Source organism: Larus michahellis, chromosome 1 (genome assembly GCF_964199755.1).
Source record: "Larus michahellis chromosome 1, bLarMic1.1, whole genome shotgun sequence".
Lineage (NCBI taxonomy): Eukaryota > Metazoa > Chordata > Aves > Charadriiformes > Laridae > Larus > Larus michahellis.
The window spans coordinates 58,899,269-58,924,334 of NC_133896.1; the positions used below are offsets into that span (position 1 = coordinate 58,899,269).

At 39.5% G+C, this 25,066-nt stretch overlaps 1 protein-coding gene across 4 annotated transcripts in view; it reads left to right on the plus strand.

The window, feature by feature from the left end:
- LARGE1 (LARGE xylosyl- and glucuronyltransferase 1) overlaps positions 1-25,066 on the plus strand; it is a 282,679-nt gene that overhangs the window by 132,174 nt on the left and 125,439 nt on the right. For all 4 annotated transcript variants that reach the window (XM_074580461.1, XM_074580471.1, XM_074580481.1 and 1 more), the window contains 3 exons: positions 6,607-6,908; positions 12,866-12,948; positions 23,895-24,018. In XM_074580461.1, coding sequence (XP_074436562.1) covers positions 6,607-6,908; positions 12,866-12,948; positions 23,895-24,018 — 509 coding nt within the window. The remainder of the gene's footprint in view (positions 1-6,606; positions 6,909-12,865; positions 12,949-23,894; positions 24,019-25,066) is intronic.

The following is a 25,066-nucleotide window of genomic DNA, read 5'->3' on the forward strand; positions in this document are numbered from 1 at the left end:
ATAAAACCAAATCTTAAAAAAACACCTTCCCCTCACCCCTTCTTTCCTCCCAGGCTCAACTTCATTCGCAATTTCTCTACCTCCTCCCCACCAGCAGCGGAGGGGGTCGGGGAACAGGGGTTGTGGTCACATCACACATTGTCTCTGCCGCTTCTTCCTCCTCACATTCTTCCCCTGCTTCAGCATAGGGTCCTTCCCGTGAGAGACAGTCCTCCATGGACTTCTCAAATGTAGGTTCTTCCCACAGGCTGCAGTTCATCATGAACTTCTCCAGCATAGGTCCCTTCCACACATCCATTCCACGGCGTGCAGTCCAGCATGGGTCTCCTACAGGATCACAAGTCCTGCCAGAAGACCTGCTCCAGTGTGGGCTACCCACAGGCTCACAGCCTCCTTCAAGCAACCACCTGCTCTGGCATGGGGTCCTTCTTCCACAGGCTGCAGGTGGATATCTGCTCCATGATGGACTTCCATGGGCTGCAGGGGAACAGCCTGCCTCACAATGATCTTCACCATGGGCTGCAGGGGAGTCTCTGCTCCGGCGCCTGGAGCACCTCATCCCCCTCCTTCTTGGTGTCTGCAGAGTTCCTGGTTTCACCTGTTCTCACTCCTCTCTTCAGCTGTTGTTCCGCTGTAGTTTTTTTTTTTCCGTTTCTTAACTATGTTATCCCAGAGGCACTACCGCTATTGTTGATGGGCTCAGTCTTGGCCAGCAGTGGGTCCGACTTGGAGCCGGCTGGCATTGGCTCCATCAGACATAGGGGAAGCTTCTATCAGCTTCTCACAGAAATCACCCCTGTAGCCCCCCTGCTGCCAAAACCTTGGCACGCAAACCCAATACACTCTGCAAACCTTATGTTCTGTGGGTGTAGGGTTTTTGTGTATGATGCATTTAATTTCTGAATCCACTGATTGTAGAGGGCTGTTTTGTTCAAGGAAAGGACAGTGGGAGGGCATCTCCGTGTATATGAGCAGCAGGCAATAATGTGATTCTTTAAGTAATGGTGTTCTGCTGTGGAATTTAATGGTTTAGGTTTGGGTTCAATAAAACATGTTAGCATGGTCTTAAGTACCATTAAAAGCAGTGGATGTGAACACTGACTTAGCACGTAAAGGACAAGCTGAAGTGCCTAAGTGCAATTACTATTGCCGAAGTCCAAGGCTGATGGCTGATTGGTGTCTTGTGTGGAAACAGTCTCTTCTTGCCAATGAACGTGTAATTTAGCATATATGTTGTCCGTGCCAAATCCTGAGAAGGATTTGTGCTTAATATTGGTGGGAGCAGCTTTTCTGTCAGAGCTCAGGAAACTTGTTTGGGCACTATGGAAAAGCGTGGTTGTCGTTTATTGTGCTGTCTCTGTCTAGTGAATGTCAGCCTTCGGTGTTCTTGCTGTGACACCTTTCAATGGCACAACTTTCTACCAGTGAAACTTGGAAGCATAAGCTCATAATTGCCTCACATCATATTAGAATGAAGAAGTTCTGTGTTCACAGATCTGGAGTAAATTGCTCAGACTATATGCCACTATTAAGATGGTTATTTGGGCAAGGTTTTCTACTTCCAGCTGAGATCACACTGCAGAGATTTACAAAAAGGTGTAGGAGAAAAAAATGCCTCGGTGAGTGTGAGAATAGGCACCTTGGGATGCCTTAGCACCTACTCATGGGGGCATATATCTTAAAGTACCAAACTGTTAACAAAAAGAACTTCATTCATAGCTGCCCATATAACCGATACCTACCAGAGCATCCAGCTGAGTAGAAGTGGATAGAGTACTAAGGTGTTAGATGATTAAAGCTGAGCTAGAGCTCCAAAAGAAAAGGTATAGTTTATCTGCTTACGTAGAGCTTTTATGTCTCCATAGTCCTGACCGCAGTCTTCTTACTTTTCTTTTCCCTTGGGGTCCATGGAGTTCTCTACAATGGTCTTTGTGGGAAAAAAAATAATTGTGGAATGAACTTCAAATGATTTTGCTCATGGCCTGAACAGGGGAAAATTTATGACGGTGGTTGCCTGCTATCCCAGTTCTTTCTGCAGAGTGTTGGCTTTTGGTTAAAATTGTTATACTGCTAGTCCTCAAAGGGTGAACTGATAATATGAATTTTCAACTGTGAACAAATGTGAAATGGAGGAGTGGTGTTTTCTTGTATCTGTAGTCAGACAGACTGAAACATTATCTGTGCGCAGCATAACTTCCCCTTATCTCAGAGGCAGCCTAGAGTTCACTGTCATCAGTTAATTCATTATTAAGGCATTACACGCTATTAGGCAGGGGATGAATAATAGCTAAAACACATAGAAACCTCTGGACCTTGTAAAGATGCCAAAAAACAAGCAGTTTGCACATAAGATAGCAAAAGAAATGTAAAAAATTAAGGAAAAAAATCCTGCAACATGCAACATAAATTTGCCTGCCTCAGTTATTTCCTAACAAAGTTTTAAGCATTTGAGTTCAGATCAGGGTCATCTGAGAAATTCAGGATCCCTGCTTCTGCACTTGTCTTCTCCTCTGAATCAGGGTGAATTTTTCTCTCTTGCACTGCGTTTTTCTCCTTTATCCAGCCCTGCAGTTAACCTTTGGGTAAACTTTGTTTTCTCCATGGCTCTTTTCCCAGCAAGCTTCTAATGCCACTGGGTCCTTTTCAGGACTATCACCTCTCGAAGTCTGATAACTGCAAAACTAGGAACTTGGTGTTAATGCTTATCCTTTAGGTTTTGCATGTAAGAAAATTCCACTGCTTTGGTCCCTCTCCTTTCAAATAAACTATGCTGGATTGTGTTCTATGGGCTTTATTTCTTTTAGTGTTTTAAGGTGCTCTGCATAAGTAAGGTTTAATGAAATCTTCTGCCTTAAATACAGGTGTCTCCACATATGCAGAAACATTCAACAATCCATAGAATTCATAACTTGCATTTTGTCAAGTTTTCTGAAATGTTGGACCTACTGTGATATTAAGTCATTGACTGCTGTCAGTCATGAAATAATTATTCAAGTTTGTGTTTTGTTTTGAGGACAGTGGAAATTTGTAGGTCATTTTTATTTCTTTGTTACGGGTGTATTAACACAGAAAGTCTGAAGTAAAAGGTCTGACAGAGATAGAAAAAAAAAACTAAATCCAAGACTGCCAGGGCCCAAAAACAGAGCAATAACCCCAAATGAAGAATAAAAAATAATAGCTTTATTATTATTTATTCCACCATTCAAAAGTGTACGGCTTGCTTCAGAGCACAGCAATGTTCCTTGCAGTGTTCCCTGGGAGATCTTTTGTCTCAAAGTCACACAGACCTCGTTATGTGTTATGTTATTTTATTTTGATTTAGATTAGATAAAAAGTACCTAGACATCAGCTCAGAGCACTCTGCCAGTTACTTAAAACTATAAAATTCAAGTGCAGTGCAGTCAGTTTAACTCTTGTACCAGGCAGCAAACGCAGTCAATCAAATATTAGTGGTCCCTTACATTAGTCCACTTACTCCTTCACCGGTGAAACACACAGTCCTTGCATTGCCTTGAAAGCTGATCAGAAGCAGATCAGGGTGGCGTGTGCTGGTGTTTGCCTACGAGGCAGTAGCTCCCAAGAGGCATGTTGCCATGTCTGTATGTTCACTGAGGTAAAAATATCTTCACATGTCCAGTCTGGCAGTGGGACTAAATCAAACAGTACCTTGCCACCAGCCTTGCCAACCTCAGATGTGCAAAAATTATGAGCTAGGCTATCTCAACATTTAAGACAACAATTATTTGATTTCCAAGTCTTAAGATCAAACTCAGTTCACTTTTGATTTTATTTACTTTTATTTCAAATGGGTCCTGGAATTGTCACATTATCATTTGCAGCAGGGAGCTGGGGTGTTAGGAATATACCAAATCCATCAAGATACATCTGAGAAGAATCCATAATGTTAGTAACAAAACATGACTTGTCCAGCTGTACAAACCCTGAGGAGATCATCCCAGAAAATATCTTGGACTTAGCACTTTGTAACAACACATGGATAATTTTTATAGTAAACCAATACATTTTAAGTAGTTATATATTTCAGATCAAGAAGCTAGCTGGTTGCATAATTCCTGACATGGTTTCCTTACTGCCTTTTACATACCAGCAGAAATACGTACTACTGAGAAGACAGTAGTGGAGTTTACTGGCATTTAAAGCTAAGGCTGCATAAACACTGAGCTGGTCTCGTTAGTTGCTGCAACTTCCACTCTGAGACAGTCAGGTGATATTTTCTTTCAGCTCCTTTCTCAGACTGTGCTGTTTCTTCTAAATATTGTGTAGAAACAGTTCAGCTGTTCTCATGAATACAGCTACAATTGTTCAGATGCACAAAATGGTATCTTTTTTGTTAATTTTGAATTTCGGCAAAGCAACATTCATGACCTATTGATTTATGTCTGTAGAATAGCTAGAGAGATGTCTAATTTTTTTCTGTATTTTGAAATTTTGATGAATGTTGTTCTGAGATTTACTTCCATATCTTGCAACTTTCACGAATCGCTCAGTACCTTTTCTGGTAATGATTTGAGAAGGTAGCAGAATACAGGGATGAGAATAGGAAGAGATAAGTAACATCTGTGTCATACTGGGTGTTCACCAACTATGGAGTTGTGATTGCCAGTGAAGTCTTTGGCTAGATTTTCGTCGTAATTGTATGTCTGATGATAATACAGGTTGGTTGTTGTTTGGGTGCTGTTTTTCATCTGAGTATCTACACAATACACTCTTGCTGTCCAGTAATAGGAATGCAATATAATCACATCCAAATGAGTTTTAGTCTTCCTAGCTTGGGTATCAGCAGCTGAGAAATAACACAATTTCAGTTCCATGCCTTCCAAGCTAGATGGAGAAAGATAAGTCAGTACTTTATTGCACTGCTAATTGCAGCATGGCTTTTTCCTTAATGTTGACATTTGTCTATTGTTGCACCCATGATTTTCTGGCTTTTCAAATCTGTCATTTAATTTTTAATAACTATTTCTGTGAGTGTTCAAGTTCCAAAATATCAGTAGCCAAACTTCAGAATCTGTCTTGAGACATTTTCCAAGCTCGGATTTATCCATAAGCTTTGCTAATGGTAAAAAGAGTAAATTAGAAAATTTTTTCCAGGAGAAAATCTACAAGCAAATGCAAGATACTTGATCCAAATGGTGTTTTAAAACGAGGACAGCTATTTATATATATATAACAGGAGGTGTGAACACCTGTATAGCTCAACAATGAAAATTAGAATTGAGGTTTTGATTTCTATAGCTGTTTTTTCATGAACTCAGTTTAGAGGATGGATCACCATTCATGAAAATATGAAACAGTGGGAGAGAACAACCAAAGAGCAGGTCGTTATAGCAGGGAAATAGTTTTGAGTCAGAGGGTGAGAAATGTACTTGTTAAGAGGAACTGCTGCACAGTAACTGCGTGATTTCCATTTTCTAAACCACTCAATCTGGTGTTAGTTTGATAAAGCCAAAGGGACTCTCTGCGTTGGGAAAATTATTAAATAGCAATATTTTTTTTCAATAGATGCAGGTGAAAAGTTATTATAGAAAGTTAGTACCGAGAAATACCTTAGTATAAGATACGTATCTTCACTGTAAAGGAATGTCGTGCTAATTATGACACTGTGGATAACTCTCACTGTCTTTTGCCTTGTTTCAAGTTGATTTCAATCGAACATTTTTGAACAGTAGTTTAGTTTGAGGGGTTTTTGCCACCTTTCAAACATTTGTGCTCTGTGTGTATATATATAGCTTTATTAAAGTTATGTGAAAATACATCACCTTTGAAAACACTAAAATTTGGTAGCAATAATATACTGGGAAGTGACAGTAGAATGTGTTGCAGTTGTTGTCTTTGGTTATGGACCTTTGTTTCAGGTTAATTTATCTTTTTTATACTAATTTTTTAATGCTGTTTTGAACAAAGAAGATAGCTTTTGAAAATGTGGAAATGAAGTGTTTCATGTATCTGGAATATAACTTTTCAGTTAAAGGTGTTGAATTGCACCATTTTGCTTTTTTCAAAATTCCCTTGTTTTTTCAGCCAAAATACTTTCCAGGATTTGACCCACGTGTGTATTGAATGTTTCTGTCCGTCTGAACCTCTTATTTCTTAGCAAGCACATAATACTGTGTTGCTGAATGAAAACCATCTGCTCCTCACATGTGAATCAGCTGGGGCTACTGTTTGGCACAAAATGGTAACCAAAATGCTGTAGCTTGACTGTGGAGAAAATGGGGAATAGAAGAATTATTTTGTCTTGCATGCATTTCTAAAATATATTTAACTATATATTAGTTGTCTTTGAATTCAATGCTTCTATTCTTGACTGTCTTCCCAGACTAGAGACTGGCAGGCAGCCCTATCCAGAACAAAAGAAACACATGCTTATCTTTTAGTGTGGTTTTAAAATTAGTCAGACCTGTAGCTCAAAGAACTTGAGCATTTGTCCAAGTTTACCATGCACTTAAGCATTGCCTTGAAGTGCCAAGTCTGCGTAAAACGTGGCTATATTTGAAACCCATCCCTGCCTCACGATGCTGGCATTGAAGGAAAATGCAACTTCAAGCATATTCTGAGAAACGTTTGGTTTCCTTCTCTCTTCAGATGGGAAGCCAGTGTCGCTGTCTCCACTTGAATCCCAGCCCCACAGTCCTCGGTACACGGCGTCAAGCCAGCGGGAGCGTGAGAGCTTGGAAGTCCGCATGCGGGAGGTGGAGGAGGAGAACCGCGTCCTTCGCAAGCAGCTCAGCCTGGCACAGAGTCGCAGCCCCTCGCACCACCATGGCAATCACTCCAAAACCTACTCCATGGAAGAGGGGACGGGTGACAGCGAGAGCCTGCGGGCTGGCATTGTGGCGGGGAACAGCTCCGAGTGTGGGCAGCAACCAGCAGTGGAAAAATGCGAGGTAAATAAAAAAAAGGAACCTGCCAGAAACAAAGCATGATAGGTTTGATCCTTTAAGGACGTTGCAGATCCCTGTCTCCTTCCCCTGAAACTATCTGCTCAGAAACCAGCCTCTTAAAGGACTACTGGGCGCAACCTTTTAGATAATGCTTAATTATTCTTTTTAAAAAAAACGTTAAAACATCTAATCATCTGAATATCTTTTGAGTTATTTCTTGAACAGTTTTTTGTCTTTTTCATTCTTGTGTCCCCAAACCTGGTGTAAAAATCAAAGCCTTGTTCCAAGCTGACTTCAGTACAGCTGTGCTGATAAAGACCTGTGGCAAACTGACCCTCTGTGTTTCTAAATTAAATGAAAGAGCCACAGTGCTTTGAAAAGCCTTATTCCTTTGTTTGTGCATCTGTACTAGAACAGTTCAGGGTTTACCGGTAATTAAATTGTGGCTTATGGAGCCAGCCTGTGCTTTTGAGTCACTTTCAGGAGTGTATCTGCAGGCTACTAAGGAACCACCTGCTTTGCATGAGCCGTGCTCAAGAGGTGTAGTTAACTGCAGGGAACAGGAGATCTATTTCCAAGAAGGTTTTAGGGGGTTGTTTTGGTTTGGTTTTCCCCATTTTATGCCAGTGGTTTTGTGGATGTCATCCAGCTATTTGGTTGTCAGATATCTGAATGATGACAGTTCCAAATATGGTTAGATCTGAAATGGAAAGTCTTGCTAAAAGACCTTATGCCAGTCCCAGCTGGTGAAGATATCAAAAATAATTCCTCCCTTTATTTCTGCAAAGAGGGTAATACCATATCACCTTTTATCTTGCTTTCTGCCACTGGGAAGATAGAAGTTGAAAGAAAATAAGTGGGAGAGAAAAAGAAGTCCTCATTATCTCTTCAGATAAAATATATTTAATTGGAAAATATCAAATATCGTTTAAAAATGAATTATTGCTTTCCAGTTGGACATCGTTGTCCGTCAGTGTGTGAAAAGGAACCAACATTATGTTAAAGAGAGGGAAAAGGAGGAGTCTGTTTTTCATTTTCCCTCCTCCCGATAACAAGGGCCTGATTTTCCTCCTTGTAAGCATTTGGCATTTCTTTCAATAAGGGAAGGTTCAGGCCATCAATAAGCAAACCTCACTTCTGCCTTATTATCATGCCAAGCAGTGATGAGCTGAATGTCAGCTCTTGGTTGTTCAATGTACCAACCAATTTGGGACACAAAAATAGCAGCTTAAAGGAGGAATAGTTTAAGTGGCCTTTCAGTTTATAATGTGTTTTGCCAATAAATTTACTTGCTCAGTGGGGTTTAACATTGTGCTGGAGGCAATGGTTATATAAAATAAGAAACCTCACTTTATTTGCCAATTCCCTATCTCACCGCATACTATTTTGATAACGAAATAGCTTTTTCTTCTTTTTCTTAAGGAATTCGTTCAGTAATTCAGTAACAGCAATGGAAGTTAAAATTAAACTTCCTTATTATCAGATTTGCCAGAGGTCTCATCATTTATCCTATTACTGTAGATTCTGGTTCCATGTTTGTGTGAGTGGTATCTTGTCTGCATTCACCCTCTGTTTTCAGTGTTTCAGCTGTGTAAACTAAATCTTTTTTAGCCTCTGACCATAGAATATATCACAACAAGAGTCAACAACTTGGGAAGAAAGAGACAAGGGTCCTGAGAAGACGACTGGGGCCCTGGGAGAGACAAAGAGAGCTAGGAAAAAGTTATTTCATTGAGGCAGTTCTTTGAGATTTACTGGAGCTGACATTTCAGAATCTCATTTGGGATGGTCTTTAGTGATGATTAAAACATTCGAGAGTGCAGTTACAACGATTGAACATTAAGTATCTGATAAAGCATAATCTGTGTGATAATAATTGTGATCTATATCAAAAAACAGTGGGTTTGTTGTATTTCAGCCACGGCTTCCTGCGCTGTTGCATCACAGGAGAGCTCTTCTAGTATTATAAAACAGACCAGCGTTATATTGCAAGAAAAAGTCAAGAGTTCCAACCAAGGGCTTTAGCCCTGGAGGGAGCAGATCCCTGTCATGCCTTTCCAGTAGGAGACAATTTTAACACAAACCTTGGAAATCTAACTAAGAGTAGTCCTTACAGAGATGTAGGCACAAATAACAAGCTTCAGATGAAGGGCATAATGCTGATGGAAGCTAACAGAATTATATGACTCTTTCTTATGATGTTATCCCAATATCTTTCCAGCTTGTGCTTCTGTAAATCGTGCATTTAGTTTGAATTCAGTGTTCATTTATAATTTTTTTAAAGATTATATATTAGAAAATGGTCAGCAGTATAGCATTTAGTAGCTTAGCAGAATATTATCTGAAGCATTTTTACAGGCATATTTGTACTGTTACTATTCTCAATGGTGTTACTCAATAGGGTTAAGCGTGTAGTGCTCCAGAGCCACAAAGAAAAAGCCCCCACCAACCTAAGCACTGTAAAACACAGGAAAAGCAGAAGGTACTGCCTCTGGAAATTATTTGTAGCATATTTACATTTTTGTGACATGCTTTTAATATCTCTTAACCGCATTCAGCAATTATTTATGAAGAATTAAGTAACTGCAATGGAAGGCCTGGCTAATATTACTGGAAAATTATTGAAGTATGAAATGCTTTACCAAAGATTATTTCTACCTATAAGAACTAATTAGTGTTTGTTAAGCTCATTATTTCACCATTACTAAAAGTAGCCTAAGGAGGAAAAAAACCCAACATCTGTTTTTCTAGGCACCTTAAACTCCTCATCAGCGTGGGATCTTATGTCCAGTTCTTCATGTGGCTTTGGATATTTTCTTCGCATTAATATTACCCCAGAATGTACTTGCATGAAGTACTTCTTTCAGAAGCAGTTTTTCCTGGTCTGTAGTGGCTAAAAGTGGTAGTTTTTAAATGACGTCAGCATGCACGTTGGATTATTTAAACTCCCTTTTCTAAAGAAGCTTAACTTCCCTATATGCCCATCTGTACCTGGGCCCGAGTGCTCCCTAAACTATTTAAAATCAAAAATAATTCTCTCTGTGTCCCTGATCCCCAAGCTTTAGGAAGAACAGCTTGATTATCTTCCACAGTGTTTTGATTATGTATTCATATCTGTATGTATAAGCAGAGGAAGAATTTATAGAGTCTGGAAAGCAAGATGTATCATCATTTCATCTGTTGCTGCAGTGAGTTCTATTGTCTAAAAGTAGCTCCAGTGAATGGCCTGTGTCCAGACTTCTTGCAACATCTACTAGTGATGAACATGCCTATCATTCAGTTTAAAAAGAGCGTTGTAGGAGGATGGACACTTTCAAGGAGCTCAGTTTAGTCCCACAGTGACTTCTGAATATCCACGCTAGAGTTTGACAATTAGAATCATCATGGATTGTAAACAGTGAGGAGCAAGCCTACCATGCACAGCCTTGGTGTGAGATGTTTGGAGGGACACGTTGGACCCAGCAGACAGGCTGCCACATGTTGTGGAAGCTGTAACATGCTCTCTATCCAAACGTTTATTTGGAACAAACATGGAAAAAACTGGAAATAGAACTTTTCTTGTTAGGATGCAAACATCTGCAGACAGTTGAGGTTGTTGAGCGCATGTTGAGTTATCAATCTTACCACTATTTTGTTCAACAATTAAACAATGAGGGAGAAGAAAGTGAATCAAGAAAAGGAGGAACAAACTGAGTCTTGCAGCATGCTGTGGGCAAAAACTTTGGAAAAAAAGGACTCGGTTTCTCTTCTTTTTGAGGATTATTGCTCTTCCCTGTAGCTGATTGCAGGAAGGAATAGAAGTGATAAATAGTATCGAATGCCACAGAGAGGCTGAGCAAAGGTGTACGGATGCCTGTGTCTCTGAGTGGGAGAAAGATATTCAGAAGAGCAGCAAGTGCTGCCTTCCCACCGTACGCTGGCTGTAACAGTATGGAAGACAACGGCACCTGCTAAAATACACCAAGGAAAGCATACTTTTAATTTTGAAACAAAGAAATTTAGGAAAAGGAGAGCAGATGTGGGAAGTCCTTGACAGAATAAATTCTGATTTTGAAAGGTGGAGAGAGAGGCTGTGAGGAGAGCTTTTCTGACAAGTAGAGGTAGTGTAAAATGATGTTGACAGTGATATGAATGCTGTTCTGTCAAAACCCATAAAATGTCTGTGCTTGGTCCAGTGTCTTCAGGTAAAATGTTTAAAGCAGGCATGAAACCATTATCAGTTAATTTGACTTAAATTGGCATTGAAGGGAAGGATCTCAGGTCTTCCAAAAGCCTGAGAAAGAGCATATGGCAACCAGAGAGGAGGCAGCGTGTGCAGTGTCAGGAATCTGTGCACCCACAGGAACCCATGCCCATAAGTATGGTACAAACGACTGCTGCAATAAAAGTTGCCAGCAAGCAGCCTCTGTTCTCCCCTGTTGTTATCACAAGAGAGAAACACAATCGATTTTTGCAAAGTGCTGAGCATGCTCGACTCCCATTGACTTTAACATAAATTTAAAGCGCTGAATACCTCACAGAGCTGTTGCCAAAATGTACTGCGGTATCTTTTCTTTCTCACACCTCTCTGGACAGACAGTTGCCTTATTAATTCAAGTCCTCTTAAAACCTCGGATCTTCAATGTGCCTCAGCTTGTGAGGCACACTAAGGCAGGAGGCAGCTGCAATGTTCATGTGGGGGTTGCACAATGGCACAGCCACTTGGCAATTACATGATTCAAATTGTGCCCTGTACCAGGCGATGTTAATGGAAGGGGTTATGGACTCCTTAGACGTGCCCAACACATGCCACCTCTTGTATAAATCTGCTTCTGTTACAAGCCAGACTTCAGGAATCTGTGACTATGTGAGGAGGCAGAATTCCTCATTTGTTCTCTGCGTAGTGGGCTTTCGGTGGAAAATGAGAGCTGTGTGTGTGAGAAACCAGCTAACCAAGCTTCAAATGGGAGCCAAATGAGGCTTCCCTGCAGTTTCACAGCTGTGGCCCCGATCGCAGCGTTGTGCTGCCAGCATGGTGAACTCTCCTTCATTTTTGTGACCACTAAGAAACAGAAAAATATGGAAGCTGAAGTCAAAATTTGCTAAGAATAATTGTCTTTTGTCCACAGGGAATAGCAATGGCTAATTTTAAAAGCAGAGAAGAGTAACTTAGCAGCATTTTTCAAATTATTACTTACTGCCTTAATAATAATGATTAGTAGCACCTTTTCAATTTTCCCTTGCTTCTTGAAGAGATGAGTAAACCTCTGCCTTATATTAAAAGGGAGGTAAGAAGGCTAGTATAAGTGATAATTTACCAAGGTGCTGGCGTGGGGAGAAAGTGTGTGGAGGGGATGTATTTAACTTCACGTTAACACTGCCCAGTACAGCCCTTACTGGTAGTCACAAGCAGGGAAGTGGCCACCTGCCTTCACAGCTTGTGTCCTGTCTTATCACTGGGGTACACCCAGCCCCTGGCAAACGAATTGTCCCACGCATGCTCATCCATCAGAGCTTGCACTCCCTCTCCTTAGTAGCTGTCCTTAAGATGGAAATAATGCAAAATTTCTAAGAGTATATCTGCTTCAAGTTATCAGACTTATTTTTAAACTTCAGTTCAGAAGGTTAAAGGGTCTGCATGTTTGCATACTCAGAATTTTGTGTGCTGCGAAACGGGTATGTGTGTGTGTACACACACGCGCACACATGTGCTCTTAGCTAATGAATGCAATTCTGTTCAGACATCTGATGTAATTTAGGGATAGTAATGACTTTGGAATGATGATGGTGTTATAACTCAATTAAGATGTTTTTAACAAACTGCCTCAAGTGGGCTGCAAACAGCTGCAAAACGCCCACTCAAATCTTTAACAATCGCCTCACTAAATAATAGCACTGTCATGTGTGTGCTCTCCTTAATGAATGATAGAACACAGGAGCAGGCTTTAATTTTTGTTCTTTTTGTTCCTTTTCTCCCACAGACCATCCACGTTGCCATTGTTTGTGCAGGGTACAACGCCAGTCGGGATGTTGTCACACTTGTCAAGTCTGTCTTATTTCACAGGTAAGGGTAGCTTTCTTTTCTTGTATATTTTATATCTGATGATGGCTAAGTAAGCTCTTTTTACATTGATTCTCTTACTTCAGAAGCAAGTCAGGTTCCCTCCCGTGGTTGCTTTTTCTTTGGAAGGAAGGAAGCGTGACATTTATGACCACCACAAATAGATTCACCTGTGTAAAGATTTTTAGTGAATTAGAGGGATCAGAGATCCACGTGTTACCCCTGTTGCATTGTGGGAGTAGGGACAGTATCTGTCTGTACTGTAAAGCATCTGCACACTCCTGAATGTTGTAAAATAATAACAGTAATGGTAATAATAGCATTGTATTCATTTAGACTATTTCTGGTATCAGTTTTTTGGCACAGGTGTAGATGGTAATTTGAAAGCTATACACATAAATACACACTGGTTACTTGACTATCCCAGCTTCCCATTTAGACATTTATTTTTCAAAGTGAACCTGTTACTATAGTCAGTATTATTTCATTAAAGTCAGATTATTTATTCTGGCTTTGGAAGGGCTACTCGCAGTCCCCTTGCAACCTGGTTTTAGCACGTGGAGCACAGTTAGATCCCGGAATTGAGAGGCATAAATGTACAATGAAGAGAAAATATTCAAATATTCAAATATTCAAATATTCAATTCCCTTAATAAACAGCAGCTCCAGAAGAAGAGAAATGGTATTAAACTGTGTGTGGGCATATATGTATATGCCTTGTCCAGTTTAGTTATGGCTCTCAGAGATGTTTTTCGACAGTGTTGCAAAAAGTGGATTAAAACAGGGAAGTGATCAGGCTCTTTGACACAAACAGGACAGGCAGACTAATAAAATATGCACAGAGTAAAAAGAGTTTACTAAGGAGGAAGTTTCAATACACTGCTTTATATTGAATGATAATTTTATTGCAGGGAAGACGACTCTTTTTCATGTCATGTGCTAATTTAGTACACCATTTGAACTTTTATCCGTTTTTGGTAATGTACAATGTGGAAGCAGACTCAGTAAATATTGTTTAAGAGGTTGGCTAGAGTGCAGGTGGAGAGGGCAAATTCTCCAAAATACATGAGTAACTTTCACTATCAGCACGTAGCCTTTGCAAGTCTTTCCAGAAGTAGTATGTTCATGTTAGATGAAGGCTAGGAGCAGAAAAGCAATGCTAAAAGAAGCATAACAAAAGCAAAACAACAGTAAAAACCTGTATCATGTTCGGTGCAGGATTTTTCTGAATGTTAAAATCCTGTTAAATTTTAAAACTATATCTATTTCCAATTAGACTTCTGAATTATTCAGTGTAAACTGGCTTTCTATTGCAAGGATGTGTGGCGTTTTGTCTATTTTGATTCTTGTTTCTAAAGGATTTCTTGCAAATATGCATTTTTATGGTGAGATGATTTATCCAAGTGGTTAGCTTCTCACTGTTTTTCTCTCCAAGTACTTGCATCCATTTTGAGAAGACTCTAATCTGTATTTTTCCAAATGTTCTGTAAATAATAGGAATCTCACAGCTCAAAGGTTTAAACAATCTCTTTCTGTGTTACTTAAAGGCAATGTCCCTTTTTTACATAAGCCATTCATCTGAGCAATTAGCAAACTTATAAACAATTCTGCCATATAATGGCACAGTTATGTAACTTGGAATTATATTTCATTAAAAATATGAAACCAAACCAAAGGGAATTAACATTGGTATTTCTAAGTCTGGTGGATTCTGCCCTTGTCAAGAACGTATTTGCTGTTAGGCTAGCAGTACTGCTCATCTCAAAAGATTTGTCTAGCTCAGCAGAGGTCATCAAGATAAAGTCCAGTATGGCTAATGAAACTTTAGTACAGTTAGTTACATTCAAGATAGCCGGTCTCACTTGTTTGCTCAAAACATGCTTAAAGACAAATCTAAGTCTGTTCCTGCCTAGAACTAGCTTTTTTGCAAGGCATAAATTCACTAGAAAGGGAAGATGTTCTCAAAGAAGACTTAGAGCTTCTTACAGACATTTCTTCCTTATCTTCTATAAAATACAGGCATCTTAAGCGTCTGTTGATGCTATGGCTACACGTGCAGAGGGCCATGCCTCAGAGACACTCCTTTCTTGGATCTTTCTCTTTGGAGAGGCAATGGTGAAGGCGACTGGAGAATAAAAACCAAACAAACAACAAACTCAGCTGAAAATTGATTTAGAATGAAGATTCCTTGCATTGGTTTCCATGTGCAGTGTTATCTTGGTGACTAGCATGCACTTGAAAAATTATGTGTGGAAAGAAGGCTTCTTTTAGTTGCTAGGATCTATTTAATTGTAGGAACGAAGGATGGAGACAGCTCATGATACTGCATTAGGAGGAATGAGTTAGGAGAGCTGGAGGTGGTCGGTTCAGGTAGTGGATGCTTCTTTACATCAGTAGCAAGTTCACCATCTGACTTGAAGGTCATTACTGAAAACAGGCATGGAGATGTTTTTTCTTCTAACCTCTAAATGTTCACCAGGGAATGTATCCTAGCTAGCATTGTCCAATAAGCCAAGCAAAATAGACCTTTGAAAGGACTCTATGTTTCCAGTGGAGAAGTTGTTTGCTTGTTCTATCCTAATTTCTGAAGTTAGGCTACTGGTCCTTCATTTGTAGGATCACCACATTCAATATATATAAAGTTTTGCAAGAACAGAATGAACATGCCTCCAAACATACTGTCAGATTATTTTCTTTTCCTTTTTTGAAGTTTCTTACAGTCAATGTTCAGCGAAACCTGATATAGCATGTGCAGAATTTGCCTGTAACAAGAGTGTAGGAGAGCATATTGAATAACTGAAAGACCCTTGTGTCTAAATCACGGCTGTTATGTAGCCAGGCACAGTGTGGGTTCTTCTTGGGCAGCTGTGGCGTGGCACCTCAATGCTGCCCTGCAAGACCCTGAATACAATCTACTGGTTAAACAACTGGCCTCTCAAAGCAACCACACTTAATATTCTCGCCTCTTTCTGCCGCACTTCAGTTGGTGTTTGTTGTTAAGAGCACTGATTTCAGTGAATTTGTCTGGAATTCATGGAAATGTCATAGAATCATAGAATGGTTTGGGTTGGAAGTGACCTTAAAGATCATCTAGTTCCAACCCCCCTGGCCTGGGCCGGGACACCTCCCACTAGACCAGGCTGCTCAAAGCCCTCAACCTGGCCTTGAACACTTCCAGGAAAGGGGCCTCCACAACACCTCCGGGCAACCTGTTCCAGGGTCTCACCACCTTCACAGTAAAGAATTTCTTCCTAATATCTAATCTAAATCTACCCTCTTTCAGTTTAAAACCGTTACCGCTCATCCTATTGCTATATTCCCTCATAAAGAGTCCCTTCCCATCCTTCCTGTAGGCTGCCTTTAGGTACTGGAAGGCCGCTATAAGGTCTCCCTGGAGCTTTCTCTTCTCCAGGCTGAACAACCCCAACTCTCTCAGCCTGTCTTCATAGGAGAGGTGCTCCAGCCCTCAGATCGTCTTCGTGGCCCTCCTCTGGACCCATTCCAGCAGATCCATGTCCTTCCTGTGCATGTCATTTTTAATGCATTTATTAGCATTTTTGTCTAGTTTAGTAATTAAAGCATGTTTTAGCTGTGCATTTTGATAGAAAAAAAGAGGTACCTAAATTCCCTAGTTCTGTAGGGAATCCCTACTTCTCTAATGGAAAAATTCAGAGAAAAGGAGGCCATGTCAGTCTAATTGTCTTCCTTCCATGCATTAACGTATTTGTTACGCCCCCAACTTTGAGCTAGAGTGCTAGACAGGGAGACACAAAACAGCAGGGGTGCTGGGTCATTAAGAACAAGAACTACAGGAGTTTCTATAGGTGGAGTGTGCTGTCTATTCTCTCTTGCGTGAATGTACAGCAGATCGTGCATATTGAACATTTCAGCTCTCCCCGGGTCTAAAAAAGCAAGTTTCTGATTCTAGTCATACCATATATATATTGTAAGACTGAGGAAAGCTGCTTGTTCAAACCATTTGAGAAACTATATCTGTCTTCAGGTTCCAAAGAGTGGGAAGAGGAGGGGAAAGGGGTGGTGTGGTTGATTCCTTATAAGAACAGCACAGTTCAGAAATGTGTTTCATTCCCAATGGAAAAGGAGCTTGATTCCAGTTTTGTCTTTAGAAAAACGTATGCTCAAGCCACAAAATCCCAGCAGCTTTTAACACCCAGTTTGACATAACTGACAGTCTGTTCTCAGGAGGAGACTCAGCAGAGCTGGGACAGTGCAGGGTTTGCAAACTCTTATAAATATGCATTGGCAGTGCTGCACAGAGGGAGGCTTGTAGAATGAGTACTTAGTCCAAGTCTGCAACTTTCCTGCTTTCCTCTCTTGGGCATCTAGTTCCTAATTATGACAGATTTTATAAATCTGTTGCAGTGGTAAAAAAAAAAAAAAATATCTGAGCCAGTTTAACACAGCCAAGCTCATATTACTGTGTCCTAAGTGCAACTTAACTTTAGTTTTTCCAAAGCAAAAGAGTGAACCCTAAAAATTAAAGATATTGGGAAAAATGGGCAAAATGAAATGCAAGTGGTTTTGGAAACAGTGTATACAGTAGTATGCAGAAATCATCTCCGTTTCTTTTTCAAGTGTCCTGTGGCTAATAACTCTCCTTGAAACTTTTTGCAACTACTGGTCCAAGTTACATTGGTCATTTTCAGTGTTTTTGTTTATGAAAATTATAAAGCTTAGAGTGCCACAGAAACAGACCATGAGATACAGTTTTATATTGCAAAGATGATTTCTGTCTCTGCTTAGATAAGTCTTAACTTGAGAAAGAGTGAAAATTATTTTTAATGTACTCTTATCTTTTCCAAAGACAAGCTAAATACCATGTGTCCTTTGGGAACAAAGAAAGGCCAAAATTACAAAATCGTAATGTTGCTGGCAGTTAGGTCAACCTGAGAATCTGTGAAGAATTAACTCCTCTTTTGTGCTAGCTAATACTGGCTTCTTTTTTTTTTTTTCTTCCCTCTGTTAGTCCCTCTTCTTTGGAGAAGTGGTCATGATTACTTCTTTAGCTGTACGCTCAATCTGTCCTACAGCAATAGTGGCATTGTAATGCTGGTGGGGTTTTGTAGTGTAAATAAACCCAGTCAACTAGACAAATGCTTTCTAATACAAAGTAGCCTCTTTGCTTTAAGAAGGTTGCTTATAACCTTACAGTTAAGCGTATGTATAAGCATTTTTAATATTAGAATATGAAACTGTTATAGATTGCTGTATGACTTCTCAGAACAAGTAGAATAAGGCAAACCAAATGAAAATCTAAATTAAATAAAAAAGATGACATGTAATTTCCAAGTAAGAGTCTCAAGTCAACACTGGCTGGTAATTAAAGCTTATGTAATCTAATGGCTGTATTCCAGGGAGACCACTTTGCCTTAATGGGGTTAATTTGAGAATTTAAAACCTCTGTCATTGTTTCCAACTTTTCTAACATGTCAGTCTATTTTGTGGGAGATTCTTATGGCAAAAACTTATGCCATAATTCATGCATGAACTCTGTTTCTCTGGGTCTCTCTGATGAACAGGTTTCTCTGATCAATATAGATGCATCAGTAATGCACACTTCTTTTTGTATTTTCTAGCTGTCCTAACAATGGAGGCATAATGGAGAAAGCAATGTTTAAAAAAATATGCCCATGAATCTCTTCCTATTTCCCAAAGTGCTTCTATAAATTAACACAAAACAAGAAGATCCATGAATGAGGCAGCTAGTACATCTTTAAGATCCCTCCGATAGTTTGGGGAGCATTTTAATCAATACTGGATATGAAGGGGTATGAAAAATCTGTAATGATTTCCAAATTAAAATTCTCCCTGTATGAGAGAGGGATTGTCATATGGGCATTAGGAAAAAAAAATTTCCCAAGCTGCCTTTTATAATTTCTGTTTGAAGTTCTTGTAACCATTTGTTACAGATATAAAAGGTATTACCTTGTTGTGCTTCCCTTAATAAAGTATAGGTTTTGGAAATAAACCCCCTGGGCTACTGACCTTTTTATATTCTTAGAAAATAAAATTCCTCTGTTGCAGAGAGAGAGCTGTGCAACCAAGCAGCTGCTTTTTGAACTGCTAACAACTGAGCTATGGAATAATACAGAAGGGAAGAGTGAGTCTTGGTTCACTACTCCCTTTTTCAATTGCAGATTTTTGTATTTAACTCTGCGGCAGTGGCTATTCAAAAAGAATGGGTCACAAATGCTTCAGCAAGCAGATCAAAACTGATGAAGAGTAAGAAGTTTTGAAATGTAAAAATAAGACATCATGATAAATATTATATATAGAAAAGGGTACCTCGGAATAGGGTCCTAAATTCATAACTTGACTTTTAAAATTACTGACTTCTTTTCATTTTACTAACTTTGTAGAACCTCAGCAATTCTGAAAATGAGAGCATTCATTTAATCTCCTATATTTAGGCCTAAAAGCCTATATTTAAGCATCCATGCTTGAAAATCTTGGCCAGAATCTCTTTTCATTCCTTTTTGAGGAAAGCATTTTAGGAAAGTAAATAGCTGCTCTTTACGTATGGTTTACTTTGTCATATAGTGTTCTGATCTTAAGATAAGTCGAAATAATTTAATATACGAAGATTTGCAGTTTTCTAAATAGAATGGTTAAAACCTTGAGTTTCCACTTGATGGGAAATACATATATTTTGAAAGACATTCTTCTGCATTAAGACATCAGTGCATCAGCATTTTCCATGTAGCAGAAACTGTGAAAAGTTGTAGTTGGTAAAAATTCAGATGTTCAAAATCTTTGACAAAAATGAGATAAAATATTTCTGGACCTTGGGAGAAATTCTCTGGCTGTTTCAATACCTGCTTTTATAGTGAGGAATCTGGAAGAGCTGGGGCTAAGAGTTCAAGGGTTGTCTGTTCTGAAACCTGGGACACTAGACACCTCAACTTCCAAACGTTCGAATTCTCACGAATACTGGGAATTTTCAAAAACCTATTAATTTTGTAAGAGAAGTTTATCCAGATTTTCATATATTGACCTATATTATTCCATAGTTGCGTATACTGTCACCATTTACAGTATAGTGCTTTCTAGCACTACAAGATATAACCAACCTCCACCATGTGTGTTTTTTCACTCTGTTGATGTGCCTAGTGGAAAATGAGTTATAGGGGATAACATATACATTACAAATAAATGTAACACACAGCTGTGCTTTGAGTTCGTTAGAGAAGGTGTAATCAAACAAAGTCCACCTCACCTTTGGAGCGAGAGAAGAGGTTTGTGTTGGTCATCACTTTCATTGAGACTTGATTCCAGGTTCCCTTCAACCCAAGAAAGATGGCTTGCACTGAAGTCCTGAGGCTCAGGGAATTGGAAAAAACCTGAAACCTATTGGGTCATCTCATTAACTCCCCTGCTATTGCAGGAAACCACAGCATTGAAATCCTTTTCATAACTCGATCTACCTTCACAACAGAAAGAAGTCGGGTTTCTCTTTAACCAGAGCATTGTATTTTTTCCGGTTTCATGCTACTCAACTTCCAATAGCAAACTTCAGTGTTTTCAGCTGCTCATTAAACTTATCCAAAGGCCATGCTACCCTTCCTTGTTGCCCAAATGAGGGACTCTCAAGCCTCCCTCTGGAAGACTCAGGTATCTCCCCCAGCCTTTCCCAAACTTTTTAAACCGTAGCTGCTAAATGCCTGTGAAGGATAGCTCTCCAAATGGCTATTCCTTAAATTATCATAGAAGCAATACAGCTTGATTTCAGTTTTATAAACCTCGTATCCCAAAATGTCTTTGTCCTGGAAGAAGACCAGTCTGAAGAATGGAATAGCTTTCACTCACACCAAATGGTAGAGCAAAACATCTGAGTGTAATGAAATGTAGCTTTCAGTGGAATCCTTCACAATATCCTGATTGTCACCCCTAATTCTTACAGCCAGTGATTCAGTCATGTTGGCAAATAATGATGACATCCCTTTCTCATATCTCTTGAGAAAGATTTCTCATCTTACAGAATCTCTTCCATATCTTTTACAATGGATGTCGGTTGATCTTTAAACTTCTGAACTTATTTCATAAACACTTTGAAGCAATTCATATCTTTTGCATATTGCAGACACCAGAAGAGGTAAAAGATGTCATCTGTGTGTACGCTAGTTCTGTTACCTTCAGAAGGTCTTCCAGGTTTGAGTCTGTGCTCTGTTGGCTTCTAGCACCACGCTATACCTCACACTTCACATAACTAAAATCTCATCTGGAGTAAAATTTTCTGTGACTGATGCACATTTAGTTGTAGATGTCAGTGGGTCACTGTTCTGTTTTGGGGATGTATTTTTGTAAGTGATAATCTTCTACTTTGCTTCTGACACATACTTTCCTTCCAGCTGAATCTCTACCATGAGGCTAACAACTCAAAAGAGATTTCTGTGTAGGAGTACAACTACTGCTTTTTTCTTTTTCCCAGTAGGAGCTGAACTAAAGAAAATGTCACCCACTTGTTCCCATTTAAGTTTCATACACTCTGGGTCATTCAGATAAGTATAACCTGCTACTGAACATCTGAGTGTCTTTGTATCAGATTTTTTCTTTTCAACTAGTGTATTTCATCTTCAGATATTTTATATCAATTCCATTTAACTAAATGATGGTTTGAAAGAAGATGTTTCTTCCTTGCTTTTAACTGATTTTTTACTCTTCTTATTCTACTTTGCAATATCTAGATAAATGACCCTGAAAAAAAGGAAAAGAAATTACTAAAGAACACCAGCTGGGAAATAGTCCTACCAGATACCAGACTCAGCCCCTGCTAAGCAGAGGGACCTATGTGGAATGTGTATGTTGACATTTAACACTTATTTGCCTTGAGGTATTGCTTTGCCTGTACCCAAAGCCACTGGTGTTGTACTTTGTTTCTCTTGGCCTTTTCTCTGCTAATGAAACGTATTTTCTGATCACTGCTATTTCCCAATTTTTTCTTGGCAAGGTGCCTGGTTACTGCGGAATCTGCATGAGCCAGGATGTCCTCTTCTTCTCTCCTGCTGGGCTGGTGAAGCAGATATAATTGCTGTGATCCCTTTAGCTTGATAATGGGACACTCAGCAGCTGGCAGCCTACGCCTTTCCCTCTCCTCTCCTCACTCCAGGGCAAGCTGGAGATTGAAAGACCTTTGTCTTTTTGGAAAGCATGTTGCGGCTTAGTGTTTTGGGTATTGTTAAATGCAGATCAGCTGCGGGTTTATTCTGCCATCACGATTATCTCATATATAAGGCTTGTAAGCAGCCCTTTTCTGCTTTTCCTATAAGAACATAATTTGATCCATAGTGGCCTTGAAGCCAGTACAAGAGCTTCACTGTCATCCCTGGGTATTGGATTGGATCTTAGGTGCAGTATTTCTAACACTGTAAAATCCAGCCATATACTGCTTCTTGCAACAATCTCCTGTTTCTGCTGAGAGGTGTGTTATGGTACTATGAACCATTATATGTACTTTTATGGGGGTTTTTTTGTGGACTTTGTTCAGTGAGAAAAAGTATTACTCATCAAAGCAAGAAGAGTAGCATTAAAGAGAAAGGCACGTATTGTTCATTAATGCCCGAAATGGAGAAAGAAATAACTTTCATCTTTTGAGTTAAGGCCAAAAGTGTAATGGAAGTACGTTGGCCTGAACTAACATAGATTTCCTCACTTCTTGTTCACACAGCAGAATGTAGTAGCATCAGTCATCTTCCACTTTAGCCAGCATTTGAAACTAAATGCTTCTCTTTTTAGATGAAAAATATCTGTTAACAAGTACACCCATTTACCTTTATAAATTTCACAGAAATGAGACTCCGCTATTCCACTCTAGGGATCAAAGAAAGGTTGAACTAATGCTAAAGTCTAAATGAACCATCTGTCTTCTTAGTGGCTTTTGCAAACTCTGTCCTTCTCTGCGGACAGGGAAAGTTGCTAACCTAGGGTTAAGCATGGAAGACTGCAAATCTTGCCTAACTTCCACTGACAGGTTTTTATACTCCTACCACAGAAGTTGAGTAAAGATCAGACTTTTTTGCTTACTGTCCCTCAAAGAGAGAAGCAAGGTTAAGGGATTCCAACATGGGATTTGTAATGTCCAAGTTCGCATTACTATAAAACCTAGTATGGAAGACTATATATATTACTATATCTATACACTTTGTCCAGCCGTGCCATTCTTGCTCATACTGTCTTCACTCATCTTGTTTTGAAGTTTTTCACTTACTCCAAGTCCTATAACTACATAGGTGAACCTAAATCTGGCGTTTTGAAGTGTAAAATGTTTTCTTTCTTCCTGCTTTTCTTCAACCCTCCCTCTGTCTTAGGAACAAGGATGTGGGGAGATTTACAGTCTCCATTCTAGTCACTAGCCAGTAGCTAGAAGGCACTCACCTGAAACATCTCATTTTGGGTTCCCATAGGACAGCTGTTGATACCCTAAGTTCTCTTTGTAGAAAAGATGTGTGGAAAATCAATGGAATTTCACCTTGTTCAGATGATTGTTTTTTAACCTTCCCTTCCACTCCCACTTCTCCACAGACAACTGTTCTTACCACAAAGATAAATTACCAGGTTGACCTAGAAACTGAAAGCAATCACTTTCACAGCTCAAGTCCCCAAAGGGGGATTAACTTGGCCTTCTTTTAAGGAGCCGGTAGAAGGGACCAGATCCTGAGCTGTTATAAATCATCACATTCCACTGAAGTCAAAGGAACTATGTTTATTTACAAGCACCCAGAAACTCATCCAGTATTTCTATCATTGTCATGTTTATTCAAATTTTAAGTGTCTCAGCATTTTGGCCACAGAGCAGGACTCCACCGAACACGCTGTATGCTTTACCTTGAGACCTTAGACATAGATAAAGCTTTATAAGTTCTGATGTTGCTCTTTTACAGCAGGAATTAAAAACCTTTGAACTAATGCATTCCTTTCTCTTCTCATATCAGGCGAAACCCACTCCACTTCCACCTCATCGCAGATGCAATTGCCAAACAGATCCTGGCGACTCTCTTCCAGACATGGATGGTCCCTGCTGTGCGCATAGACTTCTATGATGCAGATGAGCTCAAGGTAATGACAAACACAAGTGTTACTCATACGCTTCTGGTTTCATGTGATCCCATTGTTATTCATCCCTCTGGATTGGTGACTTGTGGGAGAATTGCTGGCTAAAATATTCTCCCTGGCTAAAACTAATTCTAGCCCACATGATTGTAGCCCCAGTTACGCTTAACTAGAAGATACCAAATGGCTAAAATCACTGCAGTTTCTCTGCTAATGGAATATGTTGTTTAGCAGCCTAGAATTTTACCTGCTATCAAGAGGATTATGGTTGCCCAGGTTGATTTGCATCTGATCACGTTATGTTCTCTAAGGTTGCTTCTTTCTAGTAGCAATTCTGGAATCTTAAGTATCTTACTCAATAAGCCCAAGTCTGTTACTGGTAACACTCAACTACCCAGCATTCCTTCAGCATGGGTGTGTAACACCGTTAGTACATAACACTCTGATGAGATATTACTACTACATTTTGAAATACCTACCTTTTTTTTTATCTGGATGCCCTTTCAAAAGGACTGAATATGAAGAGAGTTCCAAGGGGGAAAAAAAATCACTTACTCAAAGCATAAAGTAATTATCTTTTCATAGTTAGAAAGTTTAAATTATATCACGGAGGCACAGCATCACAGCATTGAGTTCGAGCTGCACGTTTTTTAGCTGTGGAGGTAGAATGAAGTATTCAGATTTTAGCATTTGGAGTTGGTGGCAATAATTTGTATGACTTATCAGGCTGATCTGAACAGCACCCTGAAACAAGGAAAAAACAAAATTTAGCAAATTGCTGTGCTAATTAAGGGGTAAATTCAAAGCACACTGTGTTGTAGAATCTTGAGTACAAACAGTCGTAGAAAGAGATGGAAAAGAGAAAAAATGATCCTTGAGAAAAATATTTTGTTTCTAGCTGTTTTTTATCGTTTTATTGGTCCTTCCACATGAAGCTATAAGCAGATATTAACCTAATTAGCTAGAGATCTCCCTTCTGTTCTTTATAGCAAGGAGGAGGTTTGTTCTTGTAAATCTTGTATGTGTCTATACTGCATGTGCTTTTCTGCAAATT